This window comes from Cryptomeria japonica, chromosome 7 (assembly GCF_030272615.1).
Source record: "Cryptomeria japonica chromosome 7, Sugi_1.0, whole genome shotgun sequence".
Classification (NCBI taxonomy): domain Eukaryota; kingdom Viridiplantae; phylum Streptophyta; class Pinopsida; order Cupressales; family Cupressaceae; genus Cryptomeria; species Cryptomeria japonica.
Genome location: NC_081411.1, coordinates 679,345,720 through 679,368,459, shown reverse-complemented (window position 1 = coordinate 679,368,459; position 22,740 = coordinate 679,345,720). Strand labels below are relative to the sequence as shown.

The window sequence follows — 22,740 nt, the reverse complement described above, 5'->3', positions numbered from 1 at the left end:
TATACATTTAATGTTTCAATAGTGCAGTTGTTATTACAAGTCTCTCTTTGGTAATGTTATTCACAACCAAATCACTCTCATGATGAAAAAAATCAAAAGTTCATTCAAAATTTCAACAAGGCAAGAATAATCCTTCAAATGATAACATAGGCAAAAGAGACAAAGGATCTTATGGAGGAAAAATAGTTCCAAAGTATTTTCAATCAAATTCCATTATTCTAAAGTATTAATAACAATTTAACAAAGAACAATCATTACATCATCTTTTAACAATGTCAACAAAACCAATCTTTGGACGTGTAGTGTCACGGTTAAAATACTTCATTGGTGAAGTAGCCATCAAGGTTCAAACCCCTGTTGGGCCACTATGCTCACGGTATTTGTGTCTTTGTTGGGTCATTGAGCTCGCAGGTTTGAACAAGTGAAGTGTGAGGATGAGGTCCCCCATTTGTGGCCTCACTAGTTCATAGCTTCAGGTCAAAAATGTTTTACATAGAGCCAGAGGGTGTGTCATGCCAACGTCATCGATCATGTTAAAATTTTTACTAAGCATTAAAATTATTAAAAACAAAAATGTCAACAAAACTACAACCATATCATACAAGTGTTCCATATTCTTCAAATCAATCTAAAAGGTAGTACCACAAAAAAATTGATATCAAAAGTCAAAAAATAATCTAAAGATAAGAAAATTGTTTCATAGAAGCAATGTGAAAGACATCAATTCTAAATCATATCTATATAAGGATCAAATTTTACTAACAACATATTCAATCCTTCACAATGCTTAGCATTGTAATACTAGAATATAGACTTATAAGGTGCAAGTAAAAGATATGACTAAAACCCCAAAGATTTCTAACACAAAAAAAATATGATAGCACTAACACTAGTGTTTGAACAACTGAAATCTCAAAAGACAAGGGATTCTATTTGAATATCTTTCACAACTAAAGCTACAATATAATTATTATTAGCATACCCTTATATTTGTGTACAAGAAATCAACAATGTATTTATTAAAAATATTTTAAGGTAATTGACTTCTAAAGTAACCTTATATGTTAAAAAGTGCATTAAGGTGGGAGCCAAATAACATAATTAAGTCTCCTATGGAACACACCTTCAAGGATATTAAAAATATTAGCAATGACCTCTCCTTTGTGGGTAATTGATTGTTGTAGACTGTAACTATTACTTGTAAATTCAAGAAATTACTGTATTGTAAATAAGTCATAAGAATGGGAAAAAAATACAATCAATCGCAATACAAATACTAGTGAGCTAACTTTTGGACAAGAATTTTCATTATTGATTTTACAAATAGATTAAGAACAAATTCCTCATCTCAAGTTTGCAATTGCATGGAATATTTATACTTCTATCAAGATGTTACAAAGCATTCTATAATATTGCAAGATAAATATACAATGATGAACCTCTGCAAGAAGGATAAGAATCTATATTTGAAGATATATTTCTACCTTTTAGAAAAAGAGAAAAATGCAATAAAAGTTTCTTTTTCATTTTACAATTTACATTTCATGTCAAACACATAATAAAAACATGATTATAGTAAAGTCTCATAATGAAGTATTGGCGATGAAAATAGTATAGATGTTACCAAACTATGGTTCAAATGCAAGTATATATCTTGATTAATAGTTATTTTAGGAACCCTAGGGTAGAATAATACAAATAGATTCACACAAAAATGTAGAGAATAGATAAAAACATAAGAAAAAAAAATTAATCAAAACATGAAATATATTCATATTAATATTGAAATGGAAGGGAAATGAGGTTCACTAGTCTAAATATGCAAACTAAGATTCAAAACCAATCCCATCAATTTCATATGAGAATAACTAATTAGGCCTAACTTAAGACCATTGGGAGAGTTGAGCACTTGTGGTTGATTATTCTCTTTTGAATTTTGATATGACTGAATAAGATATAATGAGAAATGATGCAAGAACTAGGGATTTTGATAAGAAACAATATATACAAGAAGATATAAACTATAAATCAAAAGAGAACCTCGGATTTGGAAATGTGATGTAGAGAGGAACCTATGTCTACAATATGTGCTTGAAAGTGTCAAACTGTAATGTGGATAGGTGTCATTAGTGTTTTCGTTAACTCAAGTGTGCAAAATTCAAATTAGGATGCTCTATAGATCATCCTCCCAAAATTTTAGCAAATAAGTGTTAGACACTTCTAACAATAAAATAGTGTCTAGGGTTTTTTGTCTCTTCTGAATCTAAAATTGTGTATCTATGTCTGCATTTTCTAGATCTACAACTCTCTTTCATTGAATATGTCACCAACACAGAGAAAAAAAAAGTATTGGATTGTATAAGGGCTTGCCTAAGTCAAACCCGAGGTAAGAATTAACCTCCCCTATAGCAATGATGACAAAAAAGAGAGTGTTCCTCGTATTAGGAAAAGGCTAAAATCCTTTAGGAAATGCAAAAATTGACAATGTTATACCTTTGTTATGAATCATCTTGCCTTGAAGCCTCATGAAAGTTGATGTTGATTGATGGGAGTTCATGCATGTCTTCACACATGGTAGAAACACATAAACTTGATCATGAATGCCAACTTGAAAGCTTGAATTCTCGATCTCTCCTTCCCTACCTTGAAGATGACTAATTACTTGTTCAATTAGAGTGTAAAATAGAGCTAATATTTAAACAAATACATAAATTGTTATTATAAATTGATGTAACTAAATATTATAAATTGATGTAACTAAATATTTTTCTTTGATGTAACTAAATATTTTTCTTTCAATTACAAATTTTAATGATAAGTTATTTTTTCTTTGCTTAAGATTAGCCTTAAAATTAATTATAATTTAATCATATTTTTTATAATAATTATAATTAAGAGTTAGGTTTAATATAATTGCATAGATTAAGTTAAATTTTTATTATATAATTTTCATTAAATTTATTATTAATATTATAATTAATTTAAATATTTTTATTAATTTAAAAATTATAAAATAAATTTATATTTTATTATGAATATACTAGATCATTTAATTATCCCTGACGAGGGCCTTATCCCTTATGATGTTGGAGCCTTGCACTTAGCAAGACTTGATCCCTAGTGGGCTCATCTAGAACCATTCAACTTCACCTATAGACCAAGGACCCATTGACAACATCAATATAGATTTGAAAACATCTATAATCATAAATTCTTTTATAATTCCTCGTGGACCCCGAAATTCGCGTTGGTTTTGATAGATTCTTCTTTAAGAACACTGCCATATTTGGAGATACCAAGAGAACTACTCCCAAACGAAAAAAACGTCGCTGGTATTGGGAATTACAAGAGTTAATAAAAATCATAGGCATTGAAAGAGAGAGAACATTTTGCCAAGCTGAAGATCTGCTGAATAGCCATGGCCACACCCATTTACACATCGAGACTCGATCGCCTACTGCTAACTATAATGGGACTATCGCCATGCAGGCAACTGCTCGTACTGTTATGCACCATCATTCTTATGGTCGCTCCCCTTCCCTTGATCATATTTCTAATTCATACCCACCAAACTGCCTTCTACATTTTATATGGTAACGCAATATTTGTAATGACTGTCGTGCTCTACTGCGGATGGAAGAAGGTGGAGGAAGACGTGGCGGTCGCAAGGGCAGTCAATGTGGCTGTCACAGCGGCTGCCACTGAGATGGCAGTGGCAGCGGCTTCCACGTCAGCTTTAAGGTCGACGTGGATGCAGAGTGTTGACGTGGAGATGGAGATATTCGATTACAGTGTCTCAAAAGATGAGGTGGTAGACGATTGCATTATTTGTTTGTCAAATTATGAAGAAGACGAGCAGTCAGCATTATTATTGCCACTGTGTCGACATAAATTCTACGTGGCGTGCATTCAAAGGTGGCTGGAGTGCTATGGCAGATGCCCCATCGGCGGCATGACTCCAATTCCCTCGCAACTTGTTTCACAAACAAGCACAGATGTAGTGCATATCTATGTTGCAGTGTCTTAGAAATTAAAAGAGTCATTTTTTGTTGGTATTGTGTAGAAGATTTGAACTTAGCACCATTTAGATGCCTACAGCATGATTTTTTTCGTCAAATCAAGTGTCCTTTGGTAATAATAGAGACTCCTTTAGAGCACAAGGTGAACAATTATCTTCATTGATCATAGTTGAATGTGTCCATAAGCAGAATGTCTTTCTTTTACATATTTATCTTATTTAGAAGAGTTTTTGGATTCTTTAATAACAAAGTTTGTGTTTTCTAATTTTAGTGATTGGTATCAAAGATGGTTGTAGTGTTTGATCACAAAGATCATTGTTAAATTTAAGAGGTGGTTTTTTATTTACAGATTTTTCTTCCCTTATAGAGCTAAGTTTTAATCTTTAGACGCTAAGTATTAATCTTTGAACAACATAGTCTTGTGGCACTCCTTTTCATATATTCTTTTGTCTAAAATTATTGTTCAAATTTATTGTAGGAGTTTACCTCAAACAAATTTGATAACTTTTTTAAATGAATGGGGATTAAGAGACAATTATCAACTCCATATACTCCACAACAGAATAGAGTAGGTAGAAGAATTAACATGATACTTCAAGACAAAACTAAATCAATGCTCAAGACATGTAAACGTAAAGATAATTAATGGAAAGAATCAATTTCTATAGTGACTTATTTCATGAATTAGAGTTTGACTAAATGCTTGGAAATCGTCGTTCTAGAAGAAACATGGTTAGGCAAGAAACCATCAAGTAAATATTTGAGATCTTTGGAAAAATTACCTAAAGACACATTGAATGGAAGAAAAGAGAAGGAAATTCAATGATAAATGTAAAAAGTATATCCTTGTTGGATATTGCCTCTAGTAAATCCTACTAATTGTATGATGCCAATGTGAACAAAATTCATGTCTTCAAAGATATCATCTTCAATGAAGAGTGTCACCTTTCAAGTGTTTGTTATGTTGATTTTCTTGCTGATTTTCTTTCTGATTTTGTAGAATAGAAAGATGACAATGATATGTCAAATTATACTCACTCAAAAAGTTGAGGTAGAGCTAGAAATCACTATTGAATCATCATAAGAAAGAAATGTATTTATGAACCAAATTGAATCTCATTGTGTACTCCACAATCCAATATTCCTCTAAGGAAATTTAAAAGAGCAAGGAGAATGTCTATTATATTGTAGAACTATTAGGTCAATTGATAATTGTTCTTAGTGCTTATGAACCAAACAACTTTTGAGCAAGCAATAAAAGAAGAAAAATGCAAAAGTCTTATGAATAAAGAGATGAATTCAATTCATCAAGACTGCATATGGAAATTAACTTGTCTTTCCCTACTAGTAAAGAAGTCATTGGCTATATATAGGTTTTCAAAATCAAGTTCAAATTTGATAGAATTGAATTGGATGACCTTGTGCTTAGGGTGTAATAAATAGACTGTGTGAAGAGTGCACAATGATCAATGATCAATGGGTGTGAATGGCATGAAAATGTAGTGGTGGAGAGATCAAATGTGACTTCGGGTTATTTAGTGTTGGTTGTGGATAGCCAATGTGACACCCATTATTGTTGTGTTGTAACAATTATTTATTGGTCTACATGTTTGAACAATTAATATGCATGTTAGAAATTATCTAATCTACATTACTTTTGTAATATTTTCTTAAATCAGAAGTAGATTTAGATGCATTCAATGCATGAAATCTTAGAATGTCTCATTTATGACGATTGGTGACCTTGTTACCAAATCATATTGTAATTCTATTTCTAAATATGTGTGTCATGTGCATAGTCAAGGTCTTTGATTCATCAATCTTTAAATCCTTAATTTTTGGTTGGCGTGTCTGCATGTGTTATTGTACTCATTCAACAACATGATGTACTACATTACATCAAAACTAACTCGCCAAATAAAATTACCAATCATATATCCTAAAGGTAGAGTGAGTATCAAAAAAACTAAAGAGGCCTTTACATCAAACATATCAAGTTAACAAAATTTGAACACATTGTCATTATGAAAATCTTATCTTACTATTCAACTAAAAAAGTATGTTGTTCCAAGTTGTACCTTGACCAACCAATCTCAATCAGGTTCAAACATGTAATTGTTGGATATTGCTAAGAAGTTTGCTAAAATAATGTGTTGTCATTGATGTCAACAAATTCTTTTGAGTGTTCCAATGTTGTAGTCAGATTGGATGAGTTGGTTTGGTCGATGTGTTGCAGTTGAGTTGTTGCGGTTTAATGGGTTTAGAGATACTTATCTCTAGTTGATTCAACAGAAGTTTCAGAGGTTCGCATGATTATTTGATCAAGTTGAGAGATCCGGAATTGAGGTTGATATTCAGTTGTTCGTGTTATTTGGTATTCTGGATTGTGCTCCACATTGCTTCGGAATTGCAATATCTTGGTTTGCGGATTTGGCAAAGTGTTTGGGACGTTCATATGTGTCCTCAATTCAGATGGTTCATGATGTGGAGGTTCGCAAGTGAATCTTTCAATTTGACAGTTAGTTTGGTTGGTGTTCTTGAGGTTTGGTATAATGATGATGAAGATTCTAGTAAGTGGTGATGTTGCAGTTGTTGTTGTGGTGATTCACATTGCTTGTGGATGTTTCTAGATTGTGCTTTATCCGTGTTAATGGTCTGCATTGATCATTATGCGCGTTGTTGATCGTTTTCTTGATCTGGTGGTGTTCTTCATATTATGTGGCATTCATGATGATTGTAGCATGTTGCGGATGTTCGATGCATAATTGTTGGAGGTGTTGTGTGTCAGACTATGTCTTAGTTGACATTATTTGTAGTGTGTGAGGTTATTGTTTTCTAATTTGTGTTGAGGGTTTAACCGACCTTGAAATATAGGTTGATGATTTGTATAAATATATGTAATATTAATGTGAGAGATGTATCTATGTGTGCAAACATTGATTTGATCTTTCAGTAGCAGAGGAGAAGTGCGAAGAAGCATGAAGAAGTGTGAAAGAGAAGAGTTTGAATATATGTGCTTAACCAGAGCTATAACCAGGCATGAGAAGATGTTATTCCATCATTTCATGATCATTTGGATGTAATTCGAATGTTTATGTAAAGCATTGAGCCTTCCCAAGGGTTGTAGCCCTTCTTGTTTTGTTATTTGAGCAATGAGCTCTAGGCAATGTCCCTGAATGCATGTGCATCCTCTATTGTAATATTTTCACTTACTCCTAATAGGGTATTATCTCACTGTGGGTAGGTTCCCACCATGCTTTTTACCTTAACCGGATTTTCTACGTCAAAAATCTTGGTGTGTTATTGATATGGTGATGATTTATGCTTTAACTGTTAATTATCATATCTGAATTTGAGTTCGAGTTGTGAGAGAAAATTGATTCACCACCCCCCCCCCCGCCCCCCCCCCCTCTCAGTTTGCTACATTGTTGCCAACAGTAATGTCATTTGCAAGCCTATTCTTCAATTTTACTAAATAATTTGTATATTCATTACCTTTGTAATCACTTTTTAATCCAAACTAATCTCAAACTAGATTCCATGAACTATCCCTCATTATTGTTTTATTTATAAACATCCAAGTTTTCTTTGTCTTCTCCATTTTAATGTGATGTCTCTCCCTCATAATTTTAGCATATAAACCTAAAAAAATCAATATTACAAATATGTCTATTGCTAATAGAAATTCAAATCATATGAATTTGTCTTATTGTATGTCTTTCTTAGAAATATAGGAACTAAACCTCCAACTTCAAAATTATGTTCACTCCTCTTAGAATCTACAGTCTACTACTTGTAATGTTAATCTCAATTTTTTTTAAAAACATGTGATTTTATATAAATTATTTTTTCACTACTTAAAATTATTTTATTTCCATTGAACATATTTATTTTATTTACATTGTTTACTTTATTATTAACTAAAAAAAAAAATTATTTACTTAAAACATTTTTTTAATTTACTATGTATGTGTATGTATATGTGTGTGTGTGTGTATGTGTGTATGTATATGTATATGCATATATATGTACATATGCATATATATGTACATATGCATATATATGTACATATGCATATATGTATGCATATGTATACGTATGCAAATGCATATACATATACATACATGTATACATAAAACTTTGCGAATCTTTTCACTTATAATATACATTTTTTAATGAAAAGTAATACAGCTTCAAAGTAAATAAAAGTTAAGTCATATAGTTTCTATAGTCCATGGAGATGTGTAGCCAATTTCTGGCTTAAAATGTGTCCAATTTTTTTATCATCAACGTTTCAGATCATATTACATAATGTATCGTCAGAATGAAACATAGAAAGCAACATAGAAAACAAAATGTAATAAAAACACATGAATGTAAACTTATTGCATGCATTAACTAAAATATACTTTGTCTCCACCATTAGGTTGAAATAACAAATAAAGACCACTTAATGAGTGCTTCCTCTATCGACTTTAAAAACAGGTAACTATATTTTTTTCAATTCTCCATGGAAAAGAAATAAGATCCTAATATGTCTGCACATAATGGTGCTAAGGTTGTAATTAAATCCTTTTAAATAAGCTCAAATCACTCTAGCTGGTTTTATTTAAATTTAGTATCTTCTGCAAAAAGCCTCCAACTTCTTCCAACTATTGAAATCTATAAGTAAGCAAAAACCTTCCATTCTACTTAAATCTCCTTCACCATCTAGTTTTCCAGTTTAATTACACATCTCAGGCTCTCTCCTTGCATCATGTAATCAAACGCCTTGTTGATCTCACCAAACGAGATTTCGTGAGTAATGAATTTCTCCAACTCAAGCTCCTGCAAGAAAAAACAGTGTGTAAGCACTAGAAACAGGTGAAGATTAATAATCATGACAATTCAATTCAATTCAATATGTTCTGACTCCATTGATTTCCAATCAGAGTCATGGATTCATCATGAAGAAAACTCATAGCTTAAACTATATAGGTGGTGTTTGTAGGCTTGTTAATAGAAAATTTAATAAAATCATTTGGGAGTAAGTAAACTTTTACCTTTCTCAGATACCTTTCCACTAGGCCTGGCAGATCTGATTTGGGCTTATAGTTCCCAAAGAATGTTCCTTTCAATGTTTTCTCATTAAGGAAGTTGACAGGACTAGTTGTGAAAGCTGCCTCTGAATGAGGCACTCCTACTAAAACTGCAACGCCCCACCCCTTAAATCAAAAACAAAGATTAATTCAAGTCAATCACTGCAGCATTGAAGCATATTCAAACAGAAGAATTTAAACAGTCACATTACTGCCATCTTTTAACAGAAAGAGAGAATTTTCATAATATTTGGGAGGAATTCATACATCATGAACACATTCAAACGCCTGGATCATTGCATTAATATTCCCTGTGCATTCCACACTGTAGTCTGCTCCTCCATCAGTTCTTTCTGCAATTACCTGAATCAAAAATGAGAAATTCATCAATATTTTTGCTCTTAAATATAGCAAAATATCAAGATCCATACAACTGTGGAAAAGAATTAAAGATTAGATTATAAGATTGTACTATGAAAATCAAGTAAAGCATGAGCTGAACGAACCTCTTGAACAGGTTTCTGATGGTCTTTTGGGTTTATATATTCTGTTACACCAAACTCTTTTGCTGAAAAGAAAAAGCAAAGGAAAGATTGACAAGAAGAAATTGTTAGAGAATAGAGTACAGCATAGATAAAAGACGGTTTCTTTAGCTATACCATATATCAATGCTTTCAAGGTAACCATATGCATATTGTGGTCAACTTACCAGTTGTTTATTGAAAACCATTTCCACATAAACAACCAACATGTTGATCACAATGTACCTGCTGTTAAAGCCTTTCCAAATCAATGTACTTTGCACCTTTTTCAAATCTTCCAGGGACTAAATCGATGCCTATAATCCGGGAAGCTCCAGCTATTCTTGCTCCTTCAGCAGCCTTAACAAAATGAAAAGTGACACTCAATTGAGAAATTTCAATCCATCACAGTCCACTCATATACTGAATAATATATCAGCATATTACATATCTATAATGTAACCGAAAAATCCATTTTCAATCCTAACCAGTTAATTCTTACCGCAAGCCCAACTCCTCCAAGATTAAATATGGCTACTGTTGAACCCTTCTTAGGTTTGGCCACATTCAATGTAGCTCCCATCCCTGATTCCACACAGAAGTTTAAGTACAAATCATAATAAACATGGGCCAATACCCACAAATCTTATGATATGAATTGATTTATAATGTTAACTGACCTGTGGAAACACCGCAGCTGAGAATACAGGTTTTGCTGAGAGGAGCTGCAGGATTTATTTTGGCAACACAGCCAACATGTGCAACTGTGTATTCACTGAATGTGGATGTCCCAAGGAAGTGATAAATGGGTTGTCCCCTGATAGAGAACCTTGACTTGCCATCACTAATCATAACCCCCCTATCTGTGTTAATCCTCAGCAGATCACACATATTGCTTTCTTCTGATTTGCAGTGCCTGCAATCACCACATTCCCCTGTAAATACAGGCAGAACATGGTCGCCCTCCTTCATATCAGTTACCCCTTCTCCCACACTTTCTACCACTCTGCATTCACAACTATATATCAGTACATGGTGATATATTATGTTTCCAATGAAAAAATATGTAAATAGGCCTGACTGATAAGCCCTTCTGATCTGGATTAGCCCCAATTATACATTTAATCAAACCCTAATTGACATTAGGGTTTAAAACTTGGTAAGATATGTTGCTCTACTCGCTCTGTTTTTCCGAAATTGAATCAGAGGTAGTAATCTAGTTTGTTCTAGAGAGAAATTTAATAAAAAGGAAAGGGAGCCTACCCAGCTGCTTCATGTCCGAAGATGCGTGGGAAAATAGGGGTTTGGCCCTACAATGGAGAAAGAGAACCAGTTAGATTTAGAAGGAAGAAATTCTTAGCTTCTTCAAAGTTAATGGCGGCACTGACTGACCTTTGCTTGCCAGAAAACAAGGTCTGTGCGACACAAGGAAGTGTAACAGATTTTAATCCTGACTTCCATTGCCTGCGGAGGTGCGACTTGGACTTCTTCAATCTTAAGGGGCTCCCCTGCTGCCCATGCCACGGCAGCTGCTCAACAGAACAAAATTTCATTTGCTTAATAGAGATAAACCTTTGGAATTCAAATAAAATTGACAATGACAGCAACCTACAGAAATCCCTAATCCTCATAAACAGGATTGGATTTCATTTTATTCATTTGACAACAAAAATTTGACGAAATGGAATGGAGGAAAGAAAATTGATAATGACACCAAGCTACGAATCCTCAATACTCATAAACAGGATCAGATTCCATTTAATTCAGTTGCATCCATTACAAAACGGAACGAAAAGAAGAGCTTTCAACTTACCTTTGCATGTAATAACCTTGCCTGCAGTAGCGCTTGGCATTTTTGTTACTGTTAGATCTCCTTTGCACAAATGTAATGATAATAAAACTGAATTGAATTTTAGAAATCGCAGCCTCGCTTATAAAGGCAACGATTTTCTGGTCCACAGACATCTGTAATCATGTGAGAAAAAAGAACAGCGGATTGAGCACACAAGGAATAGCTTGGCTCCCCTGGTTTTGATTTGTGAAACTCAAACAACGAGCAGCTTCGTGTGGATTTAAACGATAAACAGAGGAAGAGTCAGATACTGCTACATGGTTTTGACTAAATCCGGGGTACAGTTGAATTGATTGTTAAAAACTGTTAAATTATTTAAATTCTACGTGACCAATAAAGTGGTAATTTGAAGTATTAATATTAATAATATAACTTAATAATAAAATAATATTAATAATTATAAATTGAAGTATTAATAAACATCTTTTTATAAACATAATATTAATAATATATCTTAATAATAAAATAATTCTTATATAAAATATAAAGTAAATAAAACAAAGTAAAAATAAAAATAATAATGTCTTTCTCAAAAGTAAAATTCAAAATTACATATATTAAAAAAAAATTTAAAGAAAAATAAATAATTGTTATGATGCATATATATATATAAGTAAAACAAATTTTACCATATGTATATAATTAAGAACTACGGTTATTTTTATACACCTAATAATAAATAGGATAGGTGGCATGTGACACATAATGATGCAAAGACATTATGAGATAAGACAATGCATTCATTTTAAAAAGGTGGTGGTAGATGTTAACTCTTGTAGTTACAAGAGTGGCCAATGGCATTGTGTGTTGTTTATGGTTTGTGGTGCTATGATGTATGGCATCCTCAAAAGGCTACCAATATGGGGTTGGAAGAAAAGGAAGGAAGACTAAGGAGGAGTGAATTTTATAAAAGAATGTGAAGTAGAGGAAGAGGAGACAAAAAAATGATAGTGGATTTTATGGCATATGTAGAGAAGGAAATAAAAACTCAAAGCTTCATCACTAAACTGTGGTAAGAATTTGTGAAGCTCACCAAGGGGTCGAGGTGTTAAATGTGGGATTCACTTAGTTATGGAAAATCTTCTACTTGACTCAAGGCATATACAAGGAAGGAGAAGTATTTTTGATGGATCTCAAATATTGTCTTGTGCTTTGTTGTTGTCGTACGTGATCAATTTCTAATTCATGACAATATTAAAGATGTGGTGACAAAAAAAGACAACTATGTACAATTAAATGGAGGTAATTGTGAAGGGTGTGACGGTGGCTTTTGACCATGGATGCAAATTTTGCTTTATTCCTATCACTCACCCAATCACAAGCACTAATCCATTGCAACACAATCACACACATCTTATGTGTGCAATAAGAAGTTGTGGGTGAGAAAACTCTTATTTCTTTTTCTTTTTTGTTTAATTCATTAGCTTAAACAAAGTCACACATTAGGTGTAGAATAAGTGTTGAAATGCATTTTTTAATCTTTTTTCCCTTTTCTACATCTCTATTGATGCTAAGATTATATGATTCATGCCACCATGAATTAGACTGTTAGATCATCGTTATACTACCATCTTATCCCATGAAATTTTGAGCACTTACATGTCCTTATGTCATCGTTGCCAAATATGGGTAAGGAGCATATAAGTCAATCATAGAAGATAAAAAGAGCTTAATGACCCCATGAACATCATGCATATCAAAACATTCCATGCTTGAAGGCTATCATGATATACCTATTTTAAAATAAATATATAAAAAATAAATTAAAAATACAAAAAAAATCATTAGTTATGAAGAGAAGAAAACAAGGGAAGGGAGCTTTGAGATTAACCTAGAAGACCAAAAGTCATCCTCCATTACTAGTCAGCCTACTACCTTCCTTTTGTCCTTTGTTTTCAATTGCCTCTACTTGCTTGCTTTGGTCTCCAATCCTCATTTCAGTGTAGGGGGTTGGTTGTTTGGTTTGCTTGATTTTGTTTTCTTTTTAATCTTACACTTGTGCTTTTTCCAATTTTTTAATGGACAATTCTTTATTCCCTGATAGTAGCAAGTCTCTTGCCATACCAGGGTTAATGCAAGGTGGGGTGAACAAGGTGGCTAGGAAAAAGGAGGGTGCCTCAAAGGATATGGAATTTACTAAACTTGAAGGTGGACTTTTGGAAAATCCCTCTTTTTGTGATGTGTTAGAAAGTGAATCTTTTTCCATTCCATAGGAAGAAAGATTCAAAGTGGTGGTGGATGACATTAGAAGTGTCACTATAAGTCAATTAGATGGAGGAGAAGAAGTTAAATCTCCTCCTCCATCTATAAAAATCTTTTTTCGTTGAACCTAATTAAGATATGATTGATGTTGTTAACAAAGAGGAAACTAGGATTGAGAATATTGTAGTATTTTTTCTTGCTCTTGATAGGGATAAGCTCCTTACTAGAAAGATCTTTAATTGATGGATTCAAAAAGTGTGGGTTAGAAACTTGGTATCCATGTCTCCTTTTGAAAAATGAAACAAAAGGGTTTGTTTGTTGTCTTATTTAAGAATCACTCCATGCAAAAAAGAGCTCTTAATAGGTGATTCTGAAATGTGGATAACTCTATATTTAGAATTGTGCCTTGATCCCTTGAGTTTTTTAACAAAAGAAGTCTTGGAATATATTGTCCCTAGATGAGTCATTGTTAAAAACCCGTCATCACAACTTTGGGCCTTTGTCTCTCATATTTTCTCTTCACTAGGGGAATTCCTACAATTGGAACAATCTTGAGGCGCTCTCCCATATGAACACTAGAGTTATAATAGCACTCTCTCCTACACTGTAAACTTAAAAAATAAAAGCATTAATTTGGGATGCAAACCATTCTTTTGTAAAATTGAGGGTTTGGGTGGGCTAAATGCCTATTTTCTCTATAAATCTAAAGGTTGTCATAGGAAATATTATTCTGAATTGAAGAGGAAAACCACTAAAGGCCTTAAATTAAGTTTCCATGTGAAGACTAATGGGTCAAACCCCAAGCTTTATCAAGTTAAGATTAGAATTGTTGAGGCCAAAAGTATAATGGTACGAGACCTTGTTGAAAAAGGCTCAAACTTTTTTACTTTGCTAGAGTCACAAGGGGATATAGGATGTTTACCAAAAATGGGTATCACTAAGAAATTAATTGTAAAAAAACTTACTAACTTCCTACCCCTCTTGAGTGATGAAGATCAATTAAGAAACCTTAAAAACCATGTCTCTAAACCTGATGATAAAAAGAAGAGAAAACAAGTAGGGAAGATCCTAAATCTAAATCTAAGAAGAAAGGGAAGGGAGAGAAAATCATTAGATGTTTTGATAGATTGTATAGGAATCCTAAGGGGTCAAACGCTACCTTAGCTAATGAAGAACCTCATATTGATTAGTTGGAATGTCAGGGGAATAGTTTCCTTTCACAAAAAGTACATTATTAGAAGAGCTTTGAGTCCATTTAAAACTAATGACCTGATGCTTCTATAAGAGGCTAAAACAGTTTGGTTTATGCTTGAAACTATCCTGAAGCTTTTGTGGAAAGAATCTATTCAATTCCACAATAATCATGACAAAGGGGAAGATGGGACAACTATTCTTCTCAACTATAAGTGGTCCATTTTAATAAAGGGTTCCCTAACATTCCTTCAATTTTAGAAGGAGATTTCAATATGATGGAAAATAAGGAGGACAAAATCGGTGGAATGGTGTAGTGCCCATCCATGCTTTGCTTCAGATACATGCTACTTTGACTATGTTTGAGTTATTTTGTGTGGTTCATTTCAGTGATATATGTGGATGTTTGCATTCATATAATCCTTGTTGTTAGACTATGGTATGTTACTTATGTATCTCGGGACATGATTATTGCTATATTTCATTATTGATATTAGAATTGGAATACTTATGACATGGATTCTATTTTGATGATTTATTATGATGCATTATATGATGTTAATATATGTTCTGATGATATCATTTGATTATTGTTTATGTGAGATTCTATGTATGGTTTGCTTGGGGCTTAGGGTGATAGGAATGATTTCGTATTACTCATTCATGAGCTCCATACAACGTCATAATTTCCTATCACTAGTTGGGATTGGAGATTTATATGTATATATGTGTGTTTGGATACAACATATTTTGGTGCAGGATTGCAGGTACTAGACATCGACTCCACCTGGTACCACAAGTTTGAGTGTGTCTTTATAATTCCCAATGGTGGTAAATGGAGATAGTGCAAGGCCCAAATTATACCTAACCCTAGCCATTGTCCTAATTTAGGGACAATATGTAATTTTCACGCTATCCTGTCAAATTTGTCATGTGGACAATATTTGATTACCCAATTGTTAGTAGTGAGTCTTGTTTAGATGTTGGCACTATTTTATAATTTGTTTGAGTGTGATGCATTTTCTGTAATTATTAATATTAATTATAGCTTATGTATTGTAAATTAAATTAATGATTAATTAAGGGTTATTGTGACTTTGAATGTAATTTTAATAAATGATTTATGTTTTATTATTTATTATTTAGTATTTATTATTTATTATTTATTATTTATTATTTATTGTTTATTGTTTATTGTTTATTGTTTATTATTTATTATTTATTATTTATTGTTTATTGTTTTTATTTATTTATTGTTTATTGTTTATGTTTATGTTTATGTTTATTGTTTATTGTTTATTGTTTATTGTTATTATGCAAGTGGATATTTTATTATTTATTTATTTTGCTTTGAGGTGGAACTAATTGTTCAATCTAGGGGGAGATTAGTTGTCTTATTTTGTGGAAAATAATATTTTAATTGTTTATTTACTTATTTATTCTTTTCCGATATTTAAGGAGTTAACTTTTATAGAAGATTTATAATTGGTGATTTATTATTTGTTAATATTATTTAAATTTTTTATGGGAATTATTATTATTTTGGAATCTTTTTAATATCATTTAATATCTATCTATTATTTGTTTAAATATTATTTAATAATTATTTATTATTTATTTATATAATATTTTTACGTATAGGGTTTTTTCTTTTTATTTGTGCACTTTATTTAGGAAATTGTGTTTTATTTATTAGGTTTTTATTAGAATTGATTGGAGAGATTAGTATCATTATTTAATTATTTTTCTTTTCAAATTTTTGGGAGAAAATTTGAGGACAATAATTTGCAGTTTCATATTTCCTTTGAAGCATGGTTGGAAAAGATTTTGTGTTTCAAAATTCATCATCGACATTCTCTTCTCTCTCTTTTTCTTTCACAAGTTTTCAAGTAGGTATTCATTTTACTCTGTTGTTTTTAGTTGATTTATGTAATGTGATTTTAAATGATTATTAGGGGGAATTGGGGTTTGATTGAATTGTATTTATCATCTGTGATTATGTTCTATTTTTTATCTACAAGATTTGAGTTTACATGAAATTCATAATTTAGTCTTGTAAATTGAGTTTGATTTTGTGTCTATGTTAGTTCTTTTATTTGTGGATTGAATTTTTGATTGAACCTTAGGTGATAGGCTAGCTAGGTACACTTAGGGGGAGTGGCTCACTATGGGGGTCAGGGCCCAAAAGTGGCTGCCAGGGTAACCCATAGGTGAGTTTTGTAATAAGTGATAATATTAATAAATTTTGGGTTGGGTTACACACTAACAAGATAATTGTGTGCCCCACACCTCATGTGCTCATATAGGCAGAGGGTGAGATTGGGAAAGCATGTCCATCTATTGAGATGTTGAACTAGCAAGATCGTGCATTACCTTATCCTCATGAAAGGAATGTACGATTCTACATGAGTTGTTGAATGGAGGTCGGGGTCTAGAGAGACTACCAAGGTAACCCATGTCGAGGCTATGTGATGACACTTTTCCCCTTATGTGCCCTAGTTGCCTATTGTGTCATTCTTACATGAAACCCTCTAGGATTTTTTGTAGATGCCTATGATGGTCTTGTGTATTATCCATACTTTCTTTTCTTGTGTTATGATATTATCTATCTTTTGGAAGTATGCATGTTATGTTTATCTTTCCTAGCATGTTTATTTATGTTTGGGGCCTTCTGTCTATCTCCTAGCACGGGGGTTGGGCCTATGGTTTCCACATGGTTGGGTGATTCAAATACTTTTTCCACCCATTGGGAATACTTCAGAAGATTTGCATGTGAGTATCCAAGTGGACCTATTCCCTATGTTTCATAGTCTTCACATCTTGGTTATGAGATGGTTAACCTTTATGATGTAATTTGTAATGTATCTTCCATAATGTTGTAAGAGACATGTAATTTGTATAATTACATCTGTATTCAAGAGTTGTTGATGTTATTTCAAAAGGAAATTAATGTAAAATATATGTGTAAATTAATGGATGTTTTGCATGTTTATGAGTTTATGTGTTTTGCATGTTTTCTTACTATCAATATATGTTTATCATAGAAATATTTATTTTGGTGTTTAGAAATGAACATAGAATAGATAGTTATTTGTTAAGTTATAAATTTAATTTAAAATATATTAAAAATAAATAAAATTGTAAATTGAATTATTAGTTGTTTATTTTTTGAGCTCCCGGGTGGGGTGTTAGAAATGGAGATGGGTTGTAAAGAAAATGAGGATTGCTTTTGGTATAAGATGAAGAATATTATTAATCTCTTATACCCTCTTGAAGGTATGATAAAAGATTAAAAAAATTATTTGGTTTACTTGGTGTAACTTTTGAAAAAAACCAAGAATAATTTATTGCGAATTGAACAAATTCTATGCTAACAATGATTCTTTCAATTTTGATCAAATTGATCCAAGAAATAGTGTCAAATTTCACCCTTGTTCCTTATTTATCATCACCCTATTTAATTAATTATTTCCTTCATAGCTAGAGGAACCCTAAATCAATTAGAAGAAAGAGTAATTTTAAGTTGACCACCAAATTGCTCAATATTGAAGACTAGGGTAAGTGCACTAAGATGGTGAACAGAATAGTGGCCACATGCAAAAAAAATAACCAAATTTTTCATAACCCGTGTGTGTTTTGGAAATTCAAAAATATTATATTTTATAATAAAAAATCAAAAGTTTCTCAAAACCCATACTGGTTTTGAGGAACATTATACTTTTTAGAAACCTGCGGGTTATGCAAAACTAGAAGTTTTTGTCTTAGTTCTACATAACCTGTACGGGTTATATATAACTAGGAACCAAATAGGAAGTGGAGAGAGAGAGAGAGAGAGGGTGGGGAGAGAGAGAGAGAGGGGGGGGGTAAGAGAGAGAATAGGGAATAGGAAGAGAGGGAGAGAATATCCAGAGAGAGAGAGAGAATAGGAGATAGGAAGAGAGGGACAGAATAGGATAAGGAGAGGGGGAGGGAGAGAGAGTGGGAGAGAGAGAGGAGATTGGGAAAGGGAGGGCGAAGATGGGGAGAATAGGATAAAGAGAGAGAGAGAGAGAGAGAGTAGGATAAAATAATGAGAGGGTGAGGGAGAGAGAGTTAGAGACATATAGAGAAGGGGATAGGAAGAGAGGGAGAGAGATAGGGAAAGAAAGAGAAGGGAGAGAGAGAGAGAGAGAGAGAGAGAGAGAGAGAGAGAGAGAGAGAGAGAGGGAGAGAGAGGGAGATTGGGAAAAGGAGAAGGGGAGAGGGAGAGGGAGAGAGAGGGAGATTAGGAAATGGAGAGAGAGAGTAGGGGGAGAGGGGGTAAGAGAGAGAATAGGGGATAGGAAGAGAGGGAGAGAATAGGATAAGGACAGAGAGAGAGATAGAGAGATGGAGAGAGAGATAGAGAGAATAGGATAAGGAAAGGGGGATGGGGGGAGAGGGAGAGAGAGGGAGAGGGAGAGAGAGGGAGATTGGGAAAAGGAGAGGGGGAGAGGGAGAGGCAGAGAGAGGGAGATTCAGAAAAGTAGAGGGGGAGAGGGAGAGAGAGAGGGATATTTGGAAAAGGAGAGAGAGAGAGAGAGGGGGGGGGGATGGAGGGAGAGGGAGAGAAAGGGAGATTGGGAAAAGGAGAGGGGGAGAGTGAGAGGGGGAGAAAGAGAGAGAGAGAGAGAGAGAGAGAGAGAGAGAGGGGGGGGATGGAGGGAGAGGGAGAGAGAGGGATGGAGGGAGAGGGAGAGAGAGGGATATTGGGAAAAGGAGAGAGAGAGAGAGAGAGAGAGAGAGAGAGAGAGAGAGAGAGAGAGAGAGAGAGAGAGAGAGAGAGGGTGAGAGACATGAGGTAGAGAGAGAACGAGAATGAGAAAAGGGTCAGAGACTTGACAAAGAGAGAAGTGTAAGGGGGAGAGAGATGAGATAGAACTCAAGGAGGATAATTAGGGCTTAGAATAGACAAATACAGTGATGGGGAAGGAAGATGAGAGAGAGGAAAAGAAGGGAGACATGCATGTATACAAACATATATACATATATCTATATTAATATATGTATATATCATTATAGATATGCATATATACATACATAAATACATATTATATATGCATGTTTGTACATGTGCAGTAAATGCTAAGTTTACAAGCATACATTATTATGTCTTCATAACCCGTACGGGTTTTGTGAAACACAAAATAATGGTTTTAGTTCTACATAACCCGTATGGGTTATGTAGAACTATGAATAGTACTTTTTGTTTTTCAAAACCCGTATGGTTTATGAAGAACTGTGAGTAGTACTTTTTGTTTTTCAAAACCCGTGCAGGTTATGAAGAACTCATGTGAATAATACTTTTTTTTTTTCAAAACCCGTGTGGGTTTTGGCTTGGTAAGAGGGTTGGACAACGACCCTAAGGCTTGCAAGCCCATTTTCCCCCCATTTTTGTCCCTTTACACGTTTTTTTATCTTCCAACATGATTTATCGACTTTGTCATCATCAGGTTTATAAATGATCAAGTGGGTATCTCTAAAATTACCACCATAATCTCACACATCTTCTCAATTTTCTGACCATATAAGTTTTTCTATTTTTGGAGAATATTAGTATAGTAAACTTTAATTTTCTTTACTAGTGCCTTGACAGTCCTCATAGAACTATGTCTACCATTTTTTTAATAACTTTTAATATACTTGACCAAATTTAAAATAAATTACATATTATTGTTCTACAATAGATTCTATACATTTTTTTAAAAAAAGAATTTTTCATTTTCGATTATTTTGATGCAAGTTATGCCCAGCACACGAACAGGTACCAAATTTTTAGGATGTGGTCACTTTAAAAAATCATTAAAAAAAAAAAACTCAACGAAAAATTACAAAAAAAATACACAGCTTTTAGACCTCACTCTTACCTATCATCCTACCAAAAGGTTTTGCAAACTAGTAAATCTAACTATATATTTTGTGTAGTGCACGAAAACAGCTATGTTATATTTTTCTGAAAAAATCAAGAACAGTTTTTCGTGTGTGAAAGGTTTGAACCTCTTAATCTTATCCAATTTTAAAAAACTTTAGTAGTTTAGAAACTAGATTCAGAGAAATACAATTCTTATTCTTTTCTCAACTCCTAGTTTTTAGTGCATGACCTTCAAATATCTCTTTGAAGTTCAAGTTTACCCGTTTTCAGAAGAAGAAAAAAAAGTGGCCACTTATACCCCCCTTTTTGTTCACCATCTTGGTGCACTTACCCACTATAGCCATGTAATTTATACCTTGAAGGAGATCAATAAAACTCTGCTAAAAAATAATTCTATCATTAATGGATGTAATTTTTTTTATTATATTAGCAAGGAAAGGGCCCCTGTCCCATAAATGACACAAAACATATCATAACATCAACCCAAAACAACAATCGGCCTAGGAACATCCAAAAGCCTCAAACAAACCCCGCACACAAGCTTAATGAATATAATAAAAAACTATAGTAGTATCAACCATCTTAATATAGTTCATCATCAAAGACATCATACTATAATTAAAACTAAACTTATTGATCAGAGTCTTAAGAAGACACACAAGCCAAAATAAGTTCTTATGAAAACAACAAACCAACCAACCATTAAATAAAAGTAAGGCCATAGAGACAAAATTAGATGTGAAGCTAGCTAAAAGCAGATAATATGAAAGAACCAGACTTATAAACTAGTTATTGGGGTCAAAGATAAACCCTCAATTCTTAACCATCTTCTATAGGTTTTGCTTCAGTTGTCATGTGAGGAAATGTTGTCTTGAGTATCCTTTAGCCTATCTCCTTTGTGTCCTTCATTCTTCTTGATCTACTTGTTTATCTTTCTCTAAATTGATACCACCCCCATCATAGCCTTGTGCATGATACCATTAGTAATCAAAGTGAGGCAATTAACAACCTTCTCCAATTGAATCTTAGAATTTATGCAGTCTTCAGTGTTGGATTTAGTATCTTTCAACCTAACATGTATATCAACCACCATATCATTCATATTGCCATTACCCTTAGGTTCATCAAGAGTCTTATTTCCAAAGTCATATTTGTCAACCATAAAATAAATATCTTGATCCACATTGGCCTCCTCAATATCATCAACATATTCAAAGGTAGCATTATCCTCACTCACTTCCTTTGTTTCCTCTTTAGGAACACTATCATCCTCAAACTCAAACTCTTCACTGTTGTTTCTAGTTTCAAGGAGAAATTCTCCCTTCAAGGGGATGGCTATCCACATTTTTCTCATCTTTTGAAGCTCCTTTTTATTTACTTTCTTTTTCCTTAAGCCTTGACGACCACCAAGACGAATCTTTTGTTTTGGTTCCCCCTGCTTTTTGTTTTCTTCCTCAATATTTTCCAAATTTGGACCCTCTAAGTCAATAGTAATATTTTTGGCTTTGGGGGGCTTAGAGTCTAGTTTCCTAACTTTAGAATGACCAAGTTTAAAGCTCAAATCCTTTTGCTTCTTAGGGGTGGCTTTTAACAAAGTAGTTTCTAAGGCATCATCTAAGGAGATTTTGGTGTTTTTACCTATTTTCTTTCCAGAAGCCTTTGGTTTCTTTGGGGTATGGGGTTTACTTTCAATTAGCTCAATCTTGATAGAGCTACTGGGGTTGTTAGGGTTTTCATTGTGACTTTAGACTTACTATTATGGAAAGACAAACAAAAAACATGCTTGTACAAAGCAAATAGTAACCCTTGATGTAGCAGAGGAGACACACCCTTCTCGATATTAATGCAAATGGAAGAGAACAAGTAAAAGGGTATATTGATAAACTCCTTATGCCTAATATGATTTAATATGGGGAAATGGTAACCATTCACAGTGGTATACATTCCTTCAAGGATAAAATAATGCATAAAATGGACTAACTAGAGC

The 22,740-nt window shown here is 33.2% G+C and overlaps 2 protein-coding genes across 3 annotated transcripts; one reads left to right on the top strand and one right to left on the bottom strand.

The window, feature by feature from the left end:
* Positions 1 to 3,610: 3,610 nt before the first annotated feature.
* On the top strand, positions 3,611 to 4,027 carry LOC131856946 (RING-H2 finger protein ATL5-like). Its single transcript, XM_059208912.1, has one exon. The coding sequence runs from the start codon at positions 3,611 to 3,613 to the stop codon at positions 4,025 to 4,027; it is 417 nt and encodes a 138-aa protein (XP_059064895.1).
* Positions 4,028 to 8,390: 4,363 nt separating this feature from the next.
* Positions 8,391 to 11,608, bottom strand: LOC131040401 (alcohol dehydrogenase 1). Of its 2 annotated transcripts, none has more exons than XM_057973312.2 (10): positions 11,432 to 11,608; positions 11,011 to 11,147; positions 10,882 to 10,928; positions 10,299 to 10,624; positions 10,121 to 10,203; positions 9,903 to 9,978; positions 9,604 to 9,665; positions 9,365 to 9,460; positions 9,062 to 9,223; positions 8,391 to 8,846 (listed from the first exon to the last, which is right to left on the bottom strand). In XM_057973312.2, exons 1-10 carry the CDS (start codon positions 11,469 to 11,471, stop codon positions 8,730 to 8,732), a joined length of 1,146 nt encoding a protein of 381 aa, XP_057829295.2. In that variant the 5' UTR covers positions 11,472 to 11,608; the 3' UTR covers positions 8,391 to 8,729. The 2 variants fall into 2 exon arrangements, with proteins under 2 accessions (XP_057829295.2, XP_057829296.2); XM_057973313.2 differs by having other exon boundaries at positions 11,011 to 11,112; positions 11,432 to 11,538.
* Between the last annotated feature and the right edge of the window lie 11,132 nt (positions 11,609 to 22,740).

What these genes read in the sequence shown, in the direction of transcription:
- LOC131856946 (XM_059208912.1), top strand. Translation starts at nt 3,611, where the DNA reads ATGACTGTCGTGCTCTACTGCGGATGGAAGAAGGTGGAGGAAGACGTG.
- LOC131040401 (XM_057973312.2), bottom strand. Translation starts at nt 11,471, where the DNA reads ATGCCAAGCGCTACTGCAGGCAAGGTTATTACATGCAAAG. An exon ending in TTGTTTTCTGGCAAGCAAAG is followed by an intron (nt 10,929 to 11,010) that starts GTCAGTCAGTGC and finishes TCTCCATTGTAG; the next exon opens with GGCCAAACCCCTATTTTCCC. An exon ending in TTGGAGGAGTTGGGCTTGCG is followed by an intron (nt 9,979 to 10,120) that starts GTAAGAATTAAC and finishes CATTTTGTTAAG; the next exon opens with GCTGCTGAAGGAGCAAGAAT.